The following is a 22,209-nucleotide window of genomic DNA, read 5'->3' as shown; positions in this document are numbered from 1 at the left end:
TTGTACTCTCTCTCTCTCTCTCTCTCTCTCAAATAAATAAAATCCTTTTTAAAAAAGAGAAGTGAAACTTCAGAAAATGGGGAAAATGTCAAAGTCCTATTTATATTCTAAACTGCAGTAAACAATAAAAACATTACTCCTAATCTGGTCCTACAGATTAAACAATGTTAGATTGTCTAACATCTAACAATGTTAGATTAAATAATCTAACATCTAATATTAAACAATCTAACATTAAACAATCTAACATCTAACAATGTTAGATTAAACAATGAGCATGCATCTATTACAGATCAGTCTGCAGAGGATCTTGTTATTGACTCATTAAGCACCTCTTGATAGAATCTTAAGCTTCATTAACGTACACAATTTTTGGCAATCTGTGAATTCAGGGGAAAACTTTGGGCCTGTTTCCTATTTTCTAAGGTCTATAATTTGCCTTCTAGGTTATTGTTTTTAGTTTTCCCTTGTCTTGTTTTTCATCAAAGTGTTGACTTTCTTAGCTCCCCATCATGCTAAGCAAAGTAAAAATAAATACAGGATCTTTCCCCTTCTGTCACAGAGCTAATATGTCATTAACATTTTCCAAGTTACTGTAAAGAAAGGTCGAAATAAAAAGATCAAAATAAAAGTACAGCTCCTACCCTCAAGGTTCTCAGGAGCTAGCTAGCTGGAATTAGCCACACTGTGGGATTTGAGAGCGTAGTCCTCAAATTGCCAAGTCAGCCCCAGACTTCTGTAGAGTCCAACTATAACATTAGAAGAGTTCATAAAGCCACTCTCACTTCTGACACCAAAGGCAAGTTTGAAGGGTCCCCCCAAACCACGCGCAAGTTTAGTAATTCATTAGGAAGACTCAAAAACTCACTGGGAATACTGACAATGATTCACTACAGAGAAAGGGTACAGATCAAAACTAGCCCAAGGAGGGATCCCTGGGTGGCGCAGCGGTTTGGCGCCTGCCTTTGGCCCAGGGCGCGATCCTGGAGACCCAGGGTCGAATCCCACGTCAGGCTCGCTGCATGGAGGCTGCTTCTCCCTCTGCCTCTCTCTCTCTCTCTCTCTCTCTGGGTGACTATCATAAATAAATAAAAATTTAAAAAAAAAAAAAAACAAAACTAGCCCAAGGAAGAGGCACATAGGGTTCCAAATGCGAAGCTTCTGTTGCCCTGTCCCATCCAGTCAACATGGGTTACTCTCCCAGTGTCTGTGTGTGACAGTAAGCACAAGTATTGCCACCCAGAAAGCTCACTTGAGCTTTGATGTGCAGAGTTTTTATTGGGGGTACATTCTATAGGCATGATTGATTGATTTCCCACATGGTTGCACGTGGTCTACAGGTTAACTCATACTGCATGGTCCAAAGTCCCTGACCTAAATCACACGGTTGGTCTTTGTGGTGTGGTCAGACCCCACCCTAAGACTGTCAGGTGTTTCCCTTTGATCTGGTATAGCCAATCCCTGCCCTAAACAAAGACCCTTCTAACAAGTATGACATAGATTATCTCCCAGAGGCTGAGGACAAAGACTAGACCTCTTTGGCCAAAGCCATATTCTCTACAACACAAGAACTCTGAGCAGAGAGGAAGTAGGTGGATTTTGTGGTAGTGGAAGTAGGGCTTAAGGTGAGCTTGGTTGACCACTGAAATGTTTGAAGAGCAACAGAAGGCCTATGGAATATTCCCAAACAAGAGAACTTTTAAGGAAGGATATGATAAATACCATTTAAAATGTGAAGGGACAGTGTGTGCACAAGGATTATTCTTACCCAGTATGCACCTAGAATACAGGGAGTGCCCATGGTTAGAAGCATAAGGAAGATTTAAGTTCAGTATAAGAAAGAGCCTTCTGATAATTGAGGCTATTCAAAAATATTACACAGGCTGCCCCAGGAGTTGGTAAGTTCTCAGTCATTAAAAATATTCTGGCAGAAAGCAGATCAGCTGCTACAGTGGCAGTTCTTTGCAAGGAAATGCAATGACCCCTGAGAACCCTTTCAACTGTGATTCTCTGTGCTTCTAAAAATATTGTTCAACCTGACTCAGACTGGAATCTGTGGACTGTCTCTACTGTGATTCTCATTGTATGAATTACCTTAAAGTACTTTATGGCATCCCTGTGTGCTACAGCCTTGGAATGAATGTACATTTTCCAGAGCGGAACCTAGAATATCTGGGGCAATTCAGATTCTACTAATTCTGAGTGGTCTGCAACTCAATGGAAGTTTTTCCTTGCTCTAGATGAGAGTCTTGAGTTGTTAAGGAAGTGAATAACATACAAAAAAGTTTTCACACAACATATTTAGCTTCTGAAAGTGAAGCCATGTGTTATGATCAGTTCAGTCATTTCAAATATGTCTTTTTAAAAAAGATTTATTTATTTGACAGAAGGAGAGAGAATTGGGAGGAGGAGCAGAGGGAAGAGCCTGGTGCGGGGCTCGATCTTGTGACCCTAAGACCATGACCTGAGCCAAAATAAAAAATCAGACGCTTAACTGACTGAGCCCGTCAGTTATCCATTCATCTACTTATGGGCACTTGGGCAGGTTGACTTAATGTGGATTTTATCTTATTCAGATAAATAGGACACTGATACCCAGGGTCAGACGGATTCATGGAGCCCAGATTTCCTTAGACTTCATCTTCCTATATGGACAGTGGTAAACTATTGAAATCATAAAGCAGGTTTCATTGGCCCCAACCCATACATTCAGTGTAAAGCCTTTAGATTATGTGAACTGGCTTTCCATCCAGATCGTTTCCAATGTCCCATTCTCGTGAATGCCTGTCACATGCCTCATCCTGCCAGGGACAGTGCTGCTTCACTTACAATAGCAGGCCCCTGTGGGGCACCATCCCTTCTTTCCTGCCTCCCATGGGGCACTGCCACCAAAGTTCTAGAGCCACCATGGTGTCAGCCCTAAATTAGCAGGATTGCAAGGAGATGAGGCATCTCTCCCATGTATTTTTTTAAAGGATTTATTTACTTTTTTTTAGGGAGAGAATGCACAAGAGGGGGTAGAAGGAGAGGGAGTCCTCAAGCAGACTCCACACTGAGCCTGGAGCCCAACGTGGGGCTTGATCTCATGACCTTGAGACCATGACCTGAGCCAAAACCAAGAGTTGGACACTTAACTGACTGAGCCCCCAGGTGCCCCACATCTCTCTTGTGTATTACCCTGGGTCAGAGGCCTTCCGAAATGGTGCCGTTTGTGCCTCAGGGTTCTAAAATGTCAGATAAAGAACCCTGTGAGTGAACGATTAGATTAACCTTGTCTACTCCCTCTGGTTACCATTTTAGGCCTTCCACCAACAGGGGTCTCAGGTTAAGCAGGGCACATACTCCTCCCTGAGGCCATAGTGATCAGATCACTGAGGCTGGTCCTTCAGCTGGCAAGGAGTGGTTCTCCACAGGGAGAACCTGTGCTCTCTGAGCTCTCTCCTGATGAGGGAGTCACCACCTCTCACACAGCTAGATGCCAGTGCTTCTAGAGGCACCTCTAACACATGTGCCAGGGCTTTATTACACAAGCCAGAGGCCCTGTCACTAGAGATCTGAGAACTGTTCTTCTCTGCCGTGGTTGCCTTATTATGCACTCTACCCCCAGTGCCCCACAAGGGAGGCCTGCTTATGCCATTTGCAGCACAAATGCAGCAGTAGTTGAACCACTCTAACTTCACATAACTCTTTTTGAAAATGCCATTAGGATAGCATTGAGGTGCCTGGGTGTCTCAGTGGGTGAAGTGTCTGCCTTTGGCTCAGGTCATGATCTCAGGGTCCTGGGATCAAGTCCCACATCGGGCTCCCTGCTCAGCGGGGAGTCTGCTTCTCCTTCTCCCCCTGCTTGTACTTGTGTACACTCCCTCACTCTTACATGCTCTCTCAAAAATAAATAAATAAAATCTTTTAAAAGGGGGGGGGGGGTACCTGGTTGGCTCAGTGATTGAGTGTCTGCCTTGGGCTCAGGGCATGATCCTGGAGTCCCAAGATTGAGTCCCACATCAGGCTCCCTGCATGGAGCCTGCTTCTCCCTCTGCCTGTCTCTGCCTTTCTCTGTCTCTCATGAATAAATAAATAAAATCCTTAAAAAAACTTTTTTTAAAAGGATAGCATGGCTTGTCCCAAGCATTTGATTCTTTTATAGTACCAGAGCCAGATCATTCATGCCCTAAAACATTGGCACCATTGAGGGGAACATGGCCCAGGAAAGTCCGTTCCCACAGAGAAGACCACTTCCCCAAAGAGAAGGTGTACGAAGTCTTCTCCCAAAAGTGTGTGAGTCTGTCAAATGATCATGAAAAGTGGGCCACAGCATCTCTTACAAACCAACTCAAGGCAAGTACTTTCCGCCCTGCGGATGGATTCAATCTGTTAGCTCAACAATGTCACAAAGGCATTTGCTTGGGACCTAGAGGTCAGGCAGAGGCAAGAACTGCCCTCATCCAAGGGGACCCTGGTCCCCAATACTTGGGCTGGCCTCGGGAGTCACTGGTGACCCCTGGTTGACAGTAGGAAAGGACATTCACAGACCACTAGGGTATGAATGGGAAGGAGGCAGGGCCAGTGGGACAGAGAGTGTCAAGTACCATTTGAGAGGCCAGAACCAGCTCAAGTTCATGACGTTATCCTACCTCTTCTTTTCCTTTCTGTCCATGCTTCCTTTTCACTGTCGCCTCTCCTCCTGGGGTCAGTGGGTGGATACAGGGGCCTGAGGGCCTGAGTGCAGGGCCATGAGGTCAGAACTCCTAGAGCTGGGTTGAGACCTAGAAACTCTTGCCTGCCATGTCAAGCTGTCTGTCTGAGGTGCTACAACACATTCCAGCAGTTTCCAGGTAAAGTGGGCAGAAAGCAGGATGGTTTCCAGAATGCACTGTGGCTCCAGGGCCGTATCCTTAAGAATGTGAAGGATGCCAGTGTTTTCTTGGTATTTAAATATTAATTGTTATCTTTTTTTAAAAAAAAAAGATTTTATTTATTTATTCACAAGAGACACAGAGGCAGACACAGACAGAGGGAGAAGCAGGCTCACTATGGGGAACCTGACACAGGACTTGATCCTAGGACCTTGGAATCATGACCTGAGCCAAAGACACATGCTCAACCACTGAACCACCAAGGTGTCCCTTAATTGTTATCTTGATTCAGATATCTGATGCTCACCAGATTTCCATTCTGGGATGCCGAATGTGTGTGTGTTTTCCATTCTGGGATGCCGATGGCATAGCACTTAAGGAAAAACACTCTCTTGTTTGTGGAGAAGAACATGCCTGTGTGCATGCGTGGTAGGCGCCCATGTGTCCGTGTTTGTGATTTATATGTCTGCTGTGGTCCTAGCCACCCACAGGAGTCTTTCTCTTGCAGATTGTTCTGGAGCTTAACTAGTTTTCTGGATTAACTAAGCGCCTTTTTTTTCCCCACGTTCTATTAAGAATCGACATGAGCAGGGCCCCTGGTGGCTCAGTCAGTTGGGCGTCTGCCTTCCACTCAAGTCATGATCTCAGGGTCTTGGGATCGAGCCCTGCTCAGCAGGAAGTTTGCTTCTCCCTCTGCCTCTGCCCCTCCCCCACTTGTGCTCTCTCTTTCTTAAATAAATAATTTTTTTTTAAAAATTGACATGAGCAAAAAGGCAGTGTCATCTTGCTTTGTTCTTAGCCATCATTGTGTTTGTACTGAAGTGGGCCCACATGTATTCTGATGCACATCCACAGTCCAGCTTGTGAGGAGCAGGGCTGAAGGGAGTCCCATGGGGCCATGGGCAAGTTGCCTGATGTGGCGATTCAGAGCTCACCACCTCGGTCTCCTTCAGAAGGACACAGTTCACAGATGTCCCACTTTGTACCTCCAGGGGTCTATCACCAGCTTTCTGGAAACTTCACATTGCTCATGAAAGGAAAGACCTTTTTCCCATGAAATGACCTGGCTGGCACCACAGTGTAGCTGTAGCAGGAGCCCCAAACCTCTCACCAGCTGGGATGCTCTGGGAGGGCTACCTCCCCCAGGGCCCCCAAACAACATGCTGCAGATACCAAACCACCCTTCAGAAGGGATTCAGAATTTTGCGGGGTGTTTTGGGCAAATAAATGTCTGTCATGAAGGAGAATCCCAGCCCAGGAGACAGACTGCTGTCGCCATGGAGCTGTGGGTGTTGCTAGCAATCAGGGAGTTACAGTGACGATGGGACAGCCCTCGACCTCGGAGGGGTCTTTCCTGATCACCTGCAGTGTTAGAGGTTGTACCGTTGGCTTTAACACATGATGTTGTAATGTGTGTTTACCTGTGTGTGCCTTGCTGGGTAGCCGGATCGGAGTACGGCCTGCCCCGCCCCCCCCCCGCCCTGGGTAAAGGACCAGATCGTGAACATCTGTGGCTTTATGGGCCACACAGGCTCTGAGGCAACCACTCAGGTCTGCTGCGGTAGCACCAAAGCAGCCAGAACCGACATGTGAATAGGCATGGCTGTGTTCCAATAAAACTTTATTTATAAAAACAGGTGGTGGGCTGGGTTTGACCCGTAGGCCCTGGTTTGTCAGCCCATGTACATGCTCATCATGCTCTCTCAGCATTATTACTATTAAAATTTGTTCACAATCCCGCTCTTTTTGTATCTTCTTGCTGTGCCTAATAAAAAGTTGGCTTGTTTTAAGAAGCAAGACATTTTTTCCAAAAACCTAAAAGATGTATGCCATTTGGGGTGGGAGGGAGGTGGAAATATGTGTGCATAGAACACGGCTGTTTCTAAGAGTGGGACAGCTCTTCCTCAGGACTCCAGTTGGCTCTGCTGTCACTGGTCCCCTCCTGCCCCACTGTCTTGCACAGCCAGGACCCCTCCCACATGGCCCCCGAGTCCCTGAATCCCTCACCCAGCCCGGCTCTGGCATTCTGGGGCTGCTAGCTTCACACCTGTTGTTTCTCTTCATCTTGCCTCAGCCTGGATGCAAAGGCTCAGACCAGATCTCTGGGACTTTTGCCCTAGAAACTCTATTGAATTTTTATTTTCCTACCAAAGACACTGAGTGAAATCTACAGTTTTTCAGCCGTTAGTACCGTGCCCCTTCTTTCACCTTCCAGCCCCAACTTAACTGTCTTTGTTCCAAGTTAAAAGATCATCACGGAGTGGAAAAAAAACCCAAAGCTTTATAGCCACCATTTTTCATTCCCATAAGGATACATTTGGGGGTCTAGAGAGGCCCATGTGAGACAGTCTTGCTCGTGGTTTTACTGGCTTTCCTCGAGCAGAGCTAAAATGCTGGTTGCCAAGCAACACACATGCCCTGGCTTCTTCCAACGATGTGGACTTGGGGGGAAAAAAACCCGTCCTATGATTGACTCATGAATGGGGAATCATGTGGAAAGGCACAGGGCAAACAGTCGGTGTAACAACGTTCTGTTTATTCCGGCTCCTTTGCCCTGAGGACTTACATGGAGCAGTGAGCAGAGTGTGCCCTCAGCAGTGTGCCCCTGACTAACACGCGTGTTCATTAGGGACTTGGTAGCACCGTCGACCTCGTCCCCCACAGATTCCATATTCGCGAATTATGTTTTGCTGTCATGTGCAGACGTGCATGGTGGCCAAACCTTGAGTGGCTGATGCGCCAGTTCCCCAGGAGGTGGGGCAAGCCCGCGCTCTGCCTCTCTCCCTGTAAACAAGGGCCGTGTTGTTTGTATTCGTGTGATTGTGTTGGTGGTTTCACTGTTTACAGTGGCCCCCCAGTGCGGTGGGGGTGTCTGGTGTTCCTTGGTGCAAGAAGGCTGTGATGTGCCTTATGGAGAAGTTACTTGTGCTAGAGAAGCTTCGTTCAGGTGTGAGTGATAGTGCTGTGGGCATGAGTTCAGTGTTCATGAATCAACAGTACGGTTCATCCAGAAAAAGGAAGAGTGGATTCAGTGATCTATACATCAGGCTGCTCCAGAAAGTATATAAAGTCACATCTGAAGTGCATGACAAAGCTGTGGAGGAAAAACTAGCTATATTTGTGGGTCTATAAGAGGACTTTCTTATTTTGATAAAATTCTTTATAGAAAAGCACAGTGGATAATATTGTGAGGCTGAAAGCCAAAAAAATTTATGTTCCTGTTACCCAGAATGAGAAAACGTTAAACTCTTCTCAGCTAGTGTTTTATTGTAAAGAAATAGTGCATATCATTCATTACTTGTATGAAAGGTGTACTCAATTGGGTGTCTTTAAACAGGAACACATGGAACAAGGTTACGTACTGATTCGTTGCTGGGTACTCTCCCTGGCGGTGTTCACTGCCTCACTATGCACAGGGACTTGAAAGAACACAACCCCCAAGAACGGTAAGGATGGACTGAGATGATGACAGCTTCCCCCAATGGGATCTGTCTTCTCCTTGAAGACATGGGGAAGACGAAGCCCCAGCCCCATCCGGGTGCAGTGTCCCAGCTAAGTGTGTCTGCCGGGGATGGGACCTGACTTCCTGCCTGGCCATCAGCTCCAGGAGCGTCCCTAATGCACCTGCTGGAAACATTGTGAAGGATGTTACATGTTTACAGCTGGGCCTAGATCCTCCTGCACACTCCACTTACCTGTCTATCCATTAAGGCTGTTATAACAGAATACCACAGACGGGGCGGGAGGTGGGGAGATGCTGACATTTCTCTCCGTTCTCAAGGCTGGAAGTCCAATAAGGTACCGGCAGAGCTGGTGTCTGGTGAACAGCCGCCTTCTTGCAACAGCCTCATATGCCAGAAGGGGCCAGGAAGCTCCAGCAAGCTCCTCTATTTATTAGAGCCCGATTCCCAGTCACGAGGGCGCCACTCTCAGGAGTAGATGCCTCCCGGAGGGCCCCACCTCCTAATGGCATCACTTTGGGGGTTAGGTTTCAAACTACAAGTTTGAGGAATCTGCTCAGTCCGTAACACTGTCCTTCCATGACTGTGACCACTGACTGTTTTGCTTGAAGGGAAACCCTGATGTGTTTTTTAAACTGCCCTGGACTCAGCCACAGTGAACCCCATGTCCTGATCTGACACCCTAATTGGTTCCAGGTGGAAAGGCAAATGATGGTTCGTATACCATGGCCTTGCTCCCTGAAGGCCAGATGTAGGTCACGTGTGAAATGGTTCCCCTGCTTTTAAGGCCTCGTCTCCACTGACAGCAGCCTTCCTCTCACACCGGCTCTGCCGAACTGGACAGCACCCCCCCCCCCCCCCGCACCAGCTCTGCAGGGGTGGCTGGCGGACAGCCCGGCGGGGACAGGGATGTGAGGGCTGGCCCTCTGCACCTGGCATCACAAACATGATACAGAGCTAAGTACACGGGGCCTGGGGAAACACAGAGCCTGCCTCTGCCCTTGGGATCAGGGAAGGAAGGCTCTGGAGCCGAAATAACATCTGACAGCGGCTGAGGGGATGAGAGCTGATGATGACGTAAGCAGAAGACTTTTAAGAGCAAGGCAGGGAGAAGGTTAGGACAAGAGTAGGAATGGAAAAACATGAGCCACTGCTCCAGATCAGTTTTTGAAGAGCCTGGAAACACCATCTCTGAACTCCCAGGCCTCATCACCACTCAGGGCCCTGGCCCCACACAGTACCTGCAAAGTCCCCAGAGGAGCACTTTCTAGAAAGTTCTGAGTTCCTGCTGAGTACTTGGGCCTATGTCTGCACCCCCGTCCCCCCCACCCCGCGCTTGTAATCAGGAAATGAAACAGCTTCTCCTCCATTCCTGCTGTGTGCAAATACAAGAGTAAGAGACAATGGTAACAAAGCTCTTGCAACTTCGTGCAAACCGCATATGTTACAAACACACAGATCTTCCATACGAGTTTGTGGCTGGTAGGCTGCTTTCCCTTGCAGGGACCCCTGGCATGTGGACACCTGCAGAGAAGAGCCATGCCCAGAGCCGCTCTATCCTGCTCCTTCCTCTCACTTCTATCCCCAGGTCCCATCAGGGGCAGTGTCCTGTGTGCGGACACAGATGCACAGGATTACCTCTGACCGCAGGACAGCAGTGCCAAGGGAGGTGTTTTGCATGGAGTCCATCCCTGGGGTTAGAAGCACTTGCTCAGCTGCCAACTACAAATAGCCCCATGCTAGAAAATGATGCTCATTAGTATGCCATTTTTTTTTTTAAAAAAAGGGAAAAAAATCGCCACTGCCCCCAACAAAAAGAGTCACGTAGAGGCCTGAAGTCCTACCCTGACAGTCAAAGTGAAGCATGGCCCACTAATGCAGCCTTAATTCACTTTGCGTGGCAGAGAGAGCAAGCTGACCATGCTGCTGCGGGAGTCCCTGGGGAACATGAACTGCCGGACCACCATGATCGCGCACATCTCGGCCGCCGCTGGCAACTACGCTGAAACCCTGTCCACCATCCAGATCGCCTCAAGGGTCTTGAGGATGAAGAAAAAGAAAACAAAGGTAAGGCGCTCCCCGGGGGGCTGCAGTGGATGAAGGCCCTTGAGGAGTCCGACCCCGGAGTGGAGTCCGAGGGAACCGGGTCAGTATTTCTGATCCCCGAGCTCCAGGGATAGGGGTGTGCACTGCTGCCCGTGCTGCCCATGCTGCCCGGCAACCATTCAGGGTAGGAAAACCCTCAGGCCCACAAAGCCCTTTCTCCACCACAGCTGCCAGTCATCCCTCCCAGGCCCCTACTGGGGAGCGCTGGCCCTACCTCGAGGTAGTTCAGATGGGCCACTGCTACTTTGGGATGAAACACTGGGGAGGGATGAGAAATACTGTTTCTCTCTCTCCCTGCCTTGGTCCCATGAAGGTCGAGACCATGTCCTTTGAGTGGTTGAGCCCAAAGAGGGTTGTTAGCTCCTTGCTCGCATGGCCCTACTTTCCTTGCCTTTCCAGGAATCCTTCCCAGGCTCCTGGGTTTTGCCACGTTAACTCAGTGGTTTCTGGTTGATGCGCAGGGTCTGCTAGCGTTCTCAGGCAGAGGCAAGCCTGGACAATGGTGGTGTGACAAGAATGTGCCAGAAAGCCACCACGATTGTGGTCGTGGGCCAGCTTGTAAAGTGGGAAGCTTTTTCCCCCTCTCCTTTTGTGTCTGTTTTTTGGAGAGGAAGGAGGGTGCCAAGGGAGTGACTCCTTAGCCCTTGGGAGGTCAGACATTGCCTGGGCTGGTCACCTCCTTCTCTGTGCCCTGACGTGCCACACAGGGGCTGTTCTTCCCACAAGAGGCCATGATGTGCCAGGCTGGGGGTGCCGCTCAGGCACATCATGAGAAATGGCCCAGTGCAGGGAGGCCAACCTGGCTAGCCCCAGGATGGGGTTGGGGGGAACCTGTGTGGAGTCAGCTGTGGGCTCATGAAGGTGGGGGCTGGCTTGGGAGAGCTGTCCCTGTTGACTTCCCTCCTCTCACCCACAGTACACATCGAGCTCCTCCGGGGGCGAGAGCTCCTGCGAAGAAGGCAGGATGCGCAGGCCCACCCAGCTGAGACCCTTCCAGGCCAGGGCCTCGGTGGACCCCGATTTCCCCATCCCTCAGCTGTCCAGCGACCCTGACTACTCCTCCAGCAGCGAGCAGTCCTGCGACACAGTCATCTACATCGGGCCCAATGGCACGGCTCTCTCTGACAAGGAGCTCACGGACAACGAGGGCCCCCCTGACTTCGTCCCCATCGTGCCAGCCCTACAGAAGGCCAGGGGTGATAGCCGGCCTGTGGAGGCCGGAGGGGCCGCGGCCAGCCACTCAGAGAGGGACTGTTTGAAGTGTAACACGTTTGCTGAGCTGCAGGAGAGGCTGGGCTGCATTGATGGCAGCGAAGAGCCCAGTCAGTTTCCTTTCGAAGAGCTGCCTGCCCAGTTTGGGGCGGAGCAGGCAAGCAAGTGTCCCCTGTTAAGCCAGGGGGCCGGGACAAACCCACTCTGTGAGTCTGATAGGGAAGATAGCGGGTCTGACGGCCAGTCGACTGACAGAGAAGGCACTGACCCTCCTGCCTCCAAGATGCAGAGAAATCACTCGCCCGTCCCAGGCCCTGGCCCGGCGCTGCCCAGCAGCCCCACCCCTGCCTCGCCGAGGAGCATCCCGGGCAGCAGCAGCCAGCACAGCGCCTCCAGCCTCCAGAGCAGCCGGGAAAGCCTGAACTCCTGTGGCTTTGTGGAAGGCAAGCCCCGGCCCATGGGCTCCCCGCGGCTGGGCATCGCCAGCCTGTCCAAGACCTCAGAGTACAAGCCGGCCAGCTCTCCCTCTCAGAGATGCAAAGTCTACACCCAGAAGGGTGTCCTGCCTTCTCCCGCCCCCCTGCCTCCATTGAGCAAGGATTCCGGCATGGTATCTAGTGAGTCCCTGCTGCAGCCCGAGGTACGCACCCCCCCAGTTGGAATGAGCCCCCAGGTTTTGAAGAAATCCATGTCCGCTGGGAGTGAAGGGTTCCCCGAGAGCCCCGGTGATGACGAGCCCCAGGCAGCAGCTTCTCCAGATTCTAAGAAGGAGATCCTGAGCACCACCATGGTGACCGTGCAGCAGCCGCTGGAGCTGAACGGCGAGGATGAGCTGGTGTTCACGCTGGTGGAGGAGCTGACCATCAGCGGGGTCCTGGACGGCGGCCGCCCCACCAGCATCATCAGCTTCAACAGCGACTGCTCCGTGCAGGCCCTGGCCTCGGGCTCCCGGCCCGTCAGCATCATCGGCAGCATCAGCGAGGACCTGGAGTGCTACTCCAGCGTGGCGCCTGTCTCTGAGGTCAGCATCACGCAGTTCCTGCCCCTCCCGAAGCTGGCCCTGGACGAGAAGGCCGGCGAGGCCGGGAGCCGACGTTCCTCCATCAGCTCCTGGCTGAGCGAGATGAGCGCCGGCAGCGACGGCGAGCAGTCCTGCCACAGTTTCATAGCGCAGACGTGCTTCGGGCACGGGGAGGCCATGGCGGAGCCTCCGGCCTCGGAGCTCATTGGCAGCATCCAGAACAGCGCCGTGGTGTGCCGAGAGAAGCCCAAGGCGGGCCCCGACAACTTGCTCATCTTGTCTGATGTGGGTGAAGACCCTTTCAACAAGGCGACCCCCATCAAGGGCTGCAAGATATCCACACTGGGCAAGGCCATGGTCACCATCTCCAACACGGCCGATCTGGGCAGCTGCGAAGGCTACATCCCCATGAAGACCAACATTACGGTCTACCCCTGCATAGCCATGGGCCCCCGGCCCGTCCAGGAGTCTGAGGCGTCTGACGGCCCCGCCGTCAGCTCGGTGCCCAGAGCCACCCAGTCCCAGGACGGCAGAGAGATGGGCGGGGCAAAGACAGAGATGAAATTTGAGGACCCTTGGCTAAAACGAGAAGAGGAGGTAAAAAAGGAGAGCGCCTATCCTGGTGAAGAGGGGACTGGGTGTGAGGCCGCGACAGGCCCCCCGAAGCCCGAGGCCAGGGCAGAACAGGACAGGAAGGCTAGCCCTGGGGACAGGCTGAGCAGCAGCAGCGGGGAGGTGTCCGCCTCCCCTGGGAGCGACACCTTCAGGAGGGTCGTGGATGGCTGCGAGATGGCCCTGCCTGGTGTGGCTGCCCAGAGCCCCGTGCACGCCAACAGGAGCCTGAAGTCCAGCAGCCTGCCCAGGGCTTTCCAGAAAGCCAGCAGGCAGGAGGAGCTGGGCAGCCTGTTCTACCACTGCCCGGCGGAGAGCAATGGGCTGGGCACGGCGCCCTGCAAGGCGACCCTGGAGAGGAAGGTGGCGTCGCCCAAGCACGGCGTCCTGGCTCGGCCCAAAGGGACGCCCCCCCTGCCGCCGGTCCGCAAGTCCAGCCTGGACCAGAAGAATCGGGCCAGCCCCCAGCACAGCACCTGCAGCAGCGGCGCGGGCAGCCCGTCGCACCCCCCGGCGCCCTCGGCGGGCCCGCAGGCCGACGAGGCGGGCGGCAAGGCGAAGGAGGCCGCCAGCAGCAGCAGGCTCTTCAGCGCCAAGCTGGAGCAGCTGGCCAGCAGGACCAACTCCCTGGGCCGCGCCGCCGGCAGCCACTACGAGTGCCTGTCGCTGGAGCGGGCCGAGAGCCTGGGCGCCGGCGGCTGGCGGGCGCACGCGGGCAAGGACAGCACGATGCCCCGCGCCGGCCGGAGCCCGGGCCGCGGCGCCGGAGCCTCGCCCACCGCCCCGGGCCCCGCGCAGGCCGCCGCCGCCGCCGCCCCCGCCCCCGGCCCCGCGTCCCCCAAGGCCGGCGCCTGCAAGGTCTCGGCCGTGAGCAAGCTCCTGCTGGCCAGCCCCAAGGCGCGCAGCCTGGCCGCCGCCACCACCAAGACGCTCAGCTTCTCCACCAAGTCCCTGCCGCAGGCGGTGGGCCAGAGCCCGGGCCTGGCGGCCAAGCCCACGTCCTGGTCCACGCAGTCGCTGAGCCGCAGCCGGGGCGCCGGGCCCGCGTGCAAGCCGCCCCCGCGCGCCGTCAACGGGCGCATCTCCGAGCTGCTGCAGGGCGGCGCGGGCGCGCGGGGCGCCGAGGGGCGCGCGGGGGCGGCGGGCGAGGAGCGGCCGGCCGCGCCCCCCCTGCCCTCCCCCTACAGCAAGGTCACCCCGCCGCGCCGGCCGCACCGCTGCAGCAGCGGCCACGGCAGCGACAACAGCAGCGTGCTGAGCGGCGAGCTGCCGCCGGCCATGGGCAAGACGGCCTTGTTCTACCACAGCGGCGGCAGCAGCGGCTACGAGAGCGTGCTCCGCGACAGCGAGGCCACCGGCAGCGCCTCGTCCGCGCACGACTCCACCAGCGACAACAGCAGCTCCGTGGGCGGCCGCTGCCGCAGCCTCAAGGCCCCGAAGAAGCGCTCCAACTCAGGTAGGCGCGGGCGCGGGCGTCACCCCCCCACCCCGCCCCCCGCCCCACGTGGGCGCGCCCCCCTGCAGGAGGCGTCCACGCAACCAGGCCCTAGAGCTTTCGGAGGAGTCGGGTCGCTGTCTCCAGATTGTGGCCTGGTGGCTGCAGATGCCAAAATGCGGGGCTGGTGGCCCTGAGACCCCGCGGCTTCATCCCCTCGGAGCAGGGCAGAGCACACTGGTCTCGCGGGTGGTGCCACGGGAAGCCCTGCCTGCCCCCTGGCCCCAGGCAGCCTGGGGGACAGGTGAGTATGCCTTCCCGTGGGGCCTGCAGTGTGCCCCAGCCTCCACCCACGCACACAGTGCCCCAGGGTGACACCGTGCGCTAGCATGACACACACAGCGCCCTACGGTGGCACACCCAAGCACCCTGGTGCCCCAGATGCTCACTACCAGAAAATATCTCCGGGATTGCCATCTCCAGGAATCTCCTGTCAAAAGATATGTAAATAGTCCAGAAGTTACAATATGGTGATAAAGGCCACTGACATATGAATTGGAGTTTGGGGTGACAAGGGACAAGAAGTCATGATGGGTGAGAAGAGGATCCAGGCCAGAGCTGGTGGCCCTGGTAGCCATGGGTCAGGTGAGGTGAACGGGCAACAAATTAGAGGCCCAGACAGACAGAAGGAAGGAGGACAATGTGAGCTATTGAAAAAATTCTCCCAAATTCATCTCTGCTCTTCACAGAAATTTCCCCTCCTTGTCCCTGAGCATAAGGACACATTTCTTAATGAGGCCGTCTCCCACAGAGCCCAGGTGCGGTCTGTCCTTTGGCCGAAGTGAGGGTGGTGTGGGGTCCTGCCCTCTTGCCCCCCAACCTGGCCTTCACTGTCCTGTGGCCCTTCCGTGGAGCCCTCAGAAACCACTACCCTATGGAACAGTGGTGCTACCTACACATCAGGAATTAAAAGATGGGATGAGTCCTCCAAACGTGGGGGTTCTCCCCTTTCCTGCAGCTGCTCTGGCAACTGCCCCACAGGCTTTTTCTCTCAGCCACAGGGTTGCTTTTCCCTGTTTTCCCAATATAGGCAAGCACAAGCTCTGGAATGTTCCAGCCCAATGTAATGCACATCATAAACCGTTTGCCTCAAATCAAAGAAGTCAGCTTCATAATTCTAGATGCTAGGCTGTAGCTCTCCCACCTTCCCATCTCCCCCCCCCACCCCCCTGCATTGGCCACAAAGCATGGGAGTGAGTTATACTCCAAGCATGTTCAGGAGTCATGGCCATGGGCCAACTTGACCTCCCAGGGGGTGTGTGCTTCAGGCTTTGACCCACTTTGGAAGAACCCCACACCAGGCCCTCAGCCCTCACAGCCCCATCAAGGAAGGACCTGGGAGCGGTGCCCGGGTAAGACGAGTGTAGAATGAAAAGCCATGGACTATAATGTGACAGCTGTTGTGCCCTGTTTCAGGGCCAAGGGCATTAAAACGTATTGATACCAGTCACTAAGAATAACAAGAAAGTTCATCTGAGCCAGAGTCTCTGTTTCGGGGACAGGGGTGGTGGATCTGCTGGCCCTTCCAGTACCTGGGCGATAAACCTCCTTACTATGGTCTACCCACTGTCAGTTCTTCGGAATCCAGATTGGTGTGATGTCACGGCGTGACACGGTGTGCTCACGGCAGCCGACCGTTAGAATGTTTTCCCACAAACTCGTATCTAGGGCTTCGTGCCTACCAGTCCATTTTGTTCTTTAAATCTCTTTTACTCTTTCTTCAAGACCTGTGGTTTTTGGTTTGGCCATTGTGCTGGGGTAAAGAGCTCTGTAAAAACAGCTGCTCAGACCGTGGACCGCAGGTTCTCTACCTACCCTTGCCTGGCACTACCTCCTTTCATAAGGGCCATCCTCGAGGCTCTCCTGTTAGGTTAGACTATTGGAGGACACGGTATAGAATCAGAGCTCCAGGCTGGGGGCCAGAAATGGGTGCCAGGAGCAGCATCAGCCTTCTGCAAGCAGCTGGCAGAGATCAGCCTCGCAATGGATGTGGCCGTGGAGGTATGCGCCTTTCAGGTTAGATGACCTTGTGTCGCTTCTTTATGGTTATTATTAAGAGAAATGCTGGCTGTCAAAATGATCAGCATAAATCAAATGCCACTTCTTTAAGAGAAGCCATAAAACTCCTCAAAGGAAATTCCTAGCTAGATGGCTGGATTATACCATTACTGGAGATGTTTGAAACTGCAGAGGAGACAGGCAGTTATCTTTTATCGGAGATTGCTTTTGAATTTGGAAAATTTTTAATACTTTGGTTGAAAAATGAACTAGAAATCTATCAGGTGGATGATAGTCTTGAGCTCTCAGAGTGCCTTGTAATGCATGCCGTATGAGAAACAACCAAATGTCATTAAGGTCACCCTCTTGGTCCCATTCCTGGAGATCCATGTTGGTGGAAAATGCATGGGCTTGGCCAGAGTGTACTGCAGTGAGAAGACGGAGCTGGAGAGCAGGAGACTTGGAGTCTTGAGCTGTGTGGCCTTTAGGGAATAACTACCCTCTGAGGGCTTCAGTTTGCTCACATAAAAGTAAAACGAGGGGATTGGTAGAGAACCAGCACGGTCTCTCTAATGCTCACGTCATATGAGACAATGCGGATGATATAAAGAATGTTGGTGATAATAGGACTTCCTTTCCAAAATCTTGATAGGTCCCCCTCTGCGGTGCTTTTGAAACTTAATGACATGTGAGGTGCGGGCATGGTGGCGAGGGGCAGGCAGCATCAAAGCCAAGGCCACTACAAGAGGTTTGTCATCTAGTTGGTGACAGAGTACGAAAAGCATGGAACAGAACAGTGACCCAGGCATACTGCCAAGTCCGGAGTGGTGTAGTGCAGTGTGAGCGTGGGAACCATTTAGACGTGGGAGAGGCCCAGATCCACAAGAGTCTGTCAGGAAACACTGGGCAACAGGGTGAGATTAATTCACCAGGGGGGTGTTCTTGATGGATGTAATGACCATAGAAGACAGAACTCAGACCGACTTACACCTTCAATGCATTGCAGCTACGATACGAATTGTAGTGGCAGTGGGGCGTCATTCTAGATTCTTGATCAGGAGTGTGGTAAGGTGAGCAAGGCTGTGGTTGCTTTTACTGATGGATTTTCATCCATCCACAGTACATGGCCAGCCTTCTGTGGTCAGCAACACGGCCGCTGGCCGTGAATTAGAGTGGTGACAGCCAGCCTGGGTGGGGAGCAGAGGTCTGTGCTGGCCAGGGCACGTTCAGTGATAAAAGGACGTGAACAGGGAAGGCCCTTTCTGCTCGGTGGCCCCACCCCGAGTCCTAGGACTTACACTGATGCCCTCTGGCATCACTCATCAGGTGTCATGTGGACTCTCCCCAGACACTTAGTATCTTCTTGCTTGTGTCCTTGACCTTTCACCCCATGCCTACTGTGTTCCCCCCTCGAATTCCTCCCATTGCTCTCCTTCTCCCTGGCTAGCTGGGAAAATCTGAAAACCAGACTGGCACTTTGATCTGAATGAAGTTCGTTCTGACCATAGAAAGCCGGGGAGGGAAGTGGAGGGCCTGCCCGAAGAGAGGCCAAGCCAGGGAGCCTGATGGTTCTGGGAGGCACCCAGGGCTTGAGCTGCCTGGATGTGAGCTCCTGCTGGGCCAGTTCTGCACCGGGCCCGGCCTGCCAGGTGCCCACACCACACTGGCACCAGTTACTGTGTGTCCACTGGACACCACTGATCGAGTCATTGGCTGGTTGGTTGGCCAATCAGCTGGCTGGCAGGTGGCCCTACAGTTAGCTCCAAGGTCTTTTTGACATACTTCCCCCTGCTGGTGACCCGGGCTTTAAGCACCGAGCCCATCTTCTATATCCTTGGCCATGTAAGCACCAAACGCCTGCCCCTCTCCAGGTGCCAAACAAACTCTACTGTGTGGTGGGGCACCGGGTTCAGTTTGCAGAGCTGCTGCACTAATATCTGTGGCTAGTTACTCCTCAACAGGGCTGAGAGTGCCCTGCTTTGCTCTGCCCACCTTCTACTGCTCACTGGGTCACCAGTTACCATCTCGTTTTGTCCCTTCCTCTCAATGTAGCTGTGACCCTAAATCTGCTCTAGAAAAATGAAGTCCTTAAAGAAGAAAGATCTGGGTAGGCAGTCATGTAAAATTCTCGAAGGTGCCTCAAGTCCAGACTCCATGTGTCTTTTTTTGTTGTTGATGGTTTTCACCTCATGAGGCAGGTGTCAGGCCCATATTTCATCCAGGACAGAGGGGACAGGAGGAGTAGGACAGAGCCCCAGCTTTAAGGACACGTTCCAGCGTTGCCTGCAGCATTTCTGCTGATACCCCACAGGTGGGAGCTTAAGCCACCTTTACTGGGGGGGATGGTCCCTATTCTGGGGGCTCTATGCCCTGCTCCTGCTCAGTCCCCTTCACTGAGAAAGAAGAGAATGGGTATCAGGGACAGCCCACTGGCCATCATGACACGTAAAGCATGCTAAATAGGGTCTGGCACGTAATCAGTGCTTATCATGGTGGTGGTGTGGCTATAAGCAAATAAACAATGTTTTCTAGAACTATTACTATAATACCAAGCACTAGGACCCCTTTTCCTAACACAGATACCTCTTTAACTTCATTGTAACATGTATTCATGCTGAGGGTGTGGCTAGTATGGCTCACATTTCTAGACCATGTGTTTGGGGCGCGTGCCGGTGCATGTGTGTGCGCACATGTGTGTGTTTCACGGGTGGAGGTTGGCGGTGGCTCTAAAGGTAAATCAGGGAGTTCATGAGCTTCTGGAAGTAAAGCCCAAGTGCCAAATTAAAGGAGTAGATGTTGAGGTGGCAGCAGGACATTCAGCCCCTGCAGCAGATCCCGGGGTGCCTGTCAGGGGCCTAACCACTCACACCCAACAATATGTATATTTAAAAGATTGAGATTCAAAAGGATTAACTTTGGGCTTCATTCCCTCCTCAGGTTCTCAGAGACGGAGGCTCATCCCGGCACTGTCCCTTGACACCCCATCCCCCGTAAGAAAACCTGCCAGCAGCACCGGGGTCCGCTGGGTGGATGGCCCCTTGCGCAGCACCCAGAGGGGCCTCGGGGAGCCTTTTGAGATTAAAGTCTATGAAATTGATGACGTAGAACGGCTGCAGCGGCGACGAGGGGGCAACAGCAAGGTAAGAGATCTGTCCCCCCATGATGGCAGCCACTGCTCCCCGCCCACCACCCAGCCCCAAGCAGGTGCTGGAGCAGTGACCCGAGAGGCCGCCTCAGACCCTTGGAGACTTCCCAGCGGGCTTCTGGCATGGGAGGGAGGTGGTGGCTCTGCCCCAGATAAAGGGTATTTGCACAGGACTTCAGAGAGCTCTGCGTGTCTCCGCCCCGGGTGTCTAGGAGGCTCAGAGGCTGGGCACTGCTGGTCCTCAGGGCTTGTCTGGCTCCAGTTTGGGACACCAGCCACCTCCTCAATTCAAGAAATAATGCCTGTGATGATCCTGCCCTGCAGCTGTCTGAGCTGACTCTGGCAGGGCAGAAACGTGGCAGGGAGGGCCCAGGTCCCCCCCAGCTCCCCAGCAGGGGGCCAGCCCCCTTGTTGCTGACTGCACAGAGCATTCCCATTTAGGAGAGGCTGCGTGGATCCGAGCTGGGGCTCTGCCCCTCCTCATGCACCCCCATTCCTTCCCTTCTGCCTTCCAGGAGGTCACGTGCTTCAATGCAAAACTGAAAATTCTGGAGCATCGCCAGCAGAGAATCGCCGAGGTCCGAGCCAAGTACGAGTGGCTGATGAAGGAGCTGGAGATCACCAAACAGTATCTGATGCTGGATCCCAACAAGTGGCTCAGCGAATGTAAGGCCCCAGGTTTCTTTTTTTTTTTTTTTTTTTTTTTTTTTTTGATAGTCACATAGAGAGAAAGAGAGGCAGAGACACAGGCAGAGGGAGAGGGAGAAGCAGGCTCCATGCACCGGGAGCCCGACGTGGGATTCGATCCCGGGTCTCCAGGATCGCGCCCTGGGCCAAAGGCAGGCGCCCAATCCGCTGCACCACCCAGGGATCCCCCCAGGTTTCTTTCTATCGTGGGGACTGCCGGGTTCGCCAGCTAAACAGGCCTGGCACACAGCCCGGGGTGAGGTGTGCGCAGATGGTGTCCGGATCTGAGGGCCCTGGATGCCATCAGAGAGACAGTAGCACGAGCCCACAGCCTCACTCTCCGCAGGGAAGATGGGAGCGGTGGGGCAGCATGGGGATAGCGAGTGTTGCTCTTGAAAGAATTTTCCTCATGTGTCTCAGTCCCAAGCATCTGAAAATGAGATTCCACACTGCCCCACCCCCCAAAATACAGCAGAAGATTCCCCAGACATGAAGCTGCATTACAAATCTTCTCCTAGGCCACAAGATCGCATTGCATTTCTAGCCTGAAATACACAAGAATTTATAGAGCTTCTAATAGGGTGGAATGTGCAATCCTAGAAAAGCCTCACAAAGAACCCAGAAAGCAGGAAAAACATTTTTGATGGAAAAGAATAGCATTCACTGTGTTATTTCTGTTCAATAGAAAGCCTAGGATGACAGTAACCATCTCGTAACAATTCAGAACAATTTTGCTTTCTCTGACAGATTCAATTGTCTCCTATTTATTTGCTCCTAACCATTCCATTTACCACAAAATAAAGGTCCCGACTATTTCATTGATAGGGGACGCAAGGCTGGAAGACTCAGTCTATAGAATAAAATGCATGACTGCCATTAAAATTCCTCTCCCTCCCTGTCCTGCACTCGCTCCCCAGCCTCCCAGCACCCCCCACTCCCCGCCTCACCCCTTCACCCGTCCCTGCATGCCAATCACCTTCTCCCCCTTGTTCCCTGGCTGGAGGGAGAGTGTGGTAGGCAGGGTCTGCAGGCTCGGATTTGAGAAATACCAGGTGTACGCAGGACAGGACTCGCCAGCCTCCCAGCTGTGCTCTACCCCTAAAGGCAGCATGCTTCCAAGTAGTTTCTTTTCCGTAAGAATGGGGTAGTGACATGGCCCAAGCACCCCACTGGATCCTTGTGAGGAGGATCCAGCGCACCAACCTGAGGACAGAGCACGGTGATCAGTCTGTGAAGCATCCTACCGTGCTGTACCATGTGTGGGATGAGCACAGTCATGCAGACCTGACGGGAGGCTGGCTTGCCCACATACCAGCTGTGGGATCTTGAGGAAGACGCTTAACCTCTCTGAGCCTTGGTTTCCTGAGTTGAACCAAATAGGAGACCATTTCCTCGTGCCTGCTTCCACAGCACACTGACTTAGGTCCTCCATTATAGACATGGGTGGAGACACAATCTCCCGCTCTCAGGGGTGTTGTCATGCCAGGCACCATGGGGTAGGGGGTGATGTGAGTGAGGACATTAGCTGCTGTCTGCCCACGGCGTACATGTGGGGCCCAGTGCTCATTTCTCTCCCACTTGTGAACACCCGTCTCCTTAGCTCATGAATTCCAGGCACC

The 22,209-nt window shown here is 53.2% G+C and overlaps 2 protein-coding genes across 8 annotated transcripts in view; one reads left to right on the top strand and one right to left on the bottom strand.

Moving 5' to 3' along the window:
* SMYD3 (SET and MYND domain containing 3) overlaps nucleotides 1–22,209 on the bottom strand; it is a 796,483-nt gene that overhangs the window by 37,577 nt on the left and 736,697 nt on the right. The window lies entirely within an intron of this gene.
* KIF26B (kinesin family member 26B) overlaps nucleotides 1–22,209 on the top strand; it is a 442,501-nt gene that overhangs the window by 406,130 nt on the left and 14,162 nt on the right. For all 3 annotated transcript variants that reach the window (XM_072830252.1, XM_072830253.1, XM_072830255.1), the window contains 4 exons: nucleotides 10,219–10,381; nucleotides 11,337–14,721; nucleotides 19,696–19,898; nucleotides 20,419–20,569. In XM_072830252.1, coding sequence (XP_072686353.1) covers nucleotides 10,219–10,381; nucleotides 11,337–14,721; nucleotides 19,696–19,898; nucleotides 20,419–20,569 — 3,902 coding nt within the window. The remainder of the gene's footprint in view (nucleotides 1–10,218; nucleotides 10,382–11,336; nucleotides 14,722–19,695; nucleotides 19,899–20,418; nucleotides 20,570–22,209) is intronic.

Source organism: Canis lupus, chromosome 6, assembly GCF_048164855.1.
Source record: "Canis lupus baileyi chromosome 6, mCanLup2.hap1, whole genome shotgun sequence".
NCBI classification, from domain to species: Eukaryota; Metazoa; Chordata; class Mammalia; order Carnivora; family Canidae; genus Canis; species Canis lupus.
Note: the sequence above shows the minus strand (reverse complement) of the source record. Positions and strands in the feature narration are given on the sequence as shown.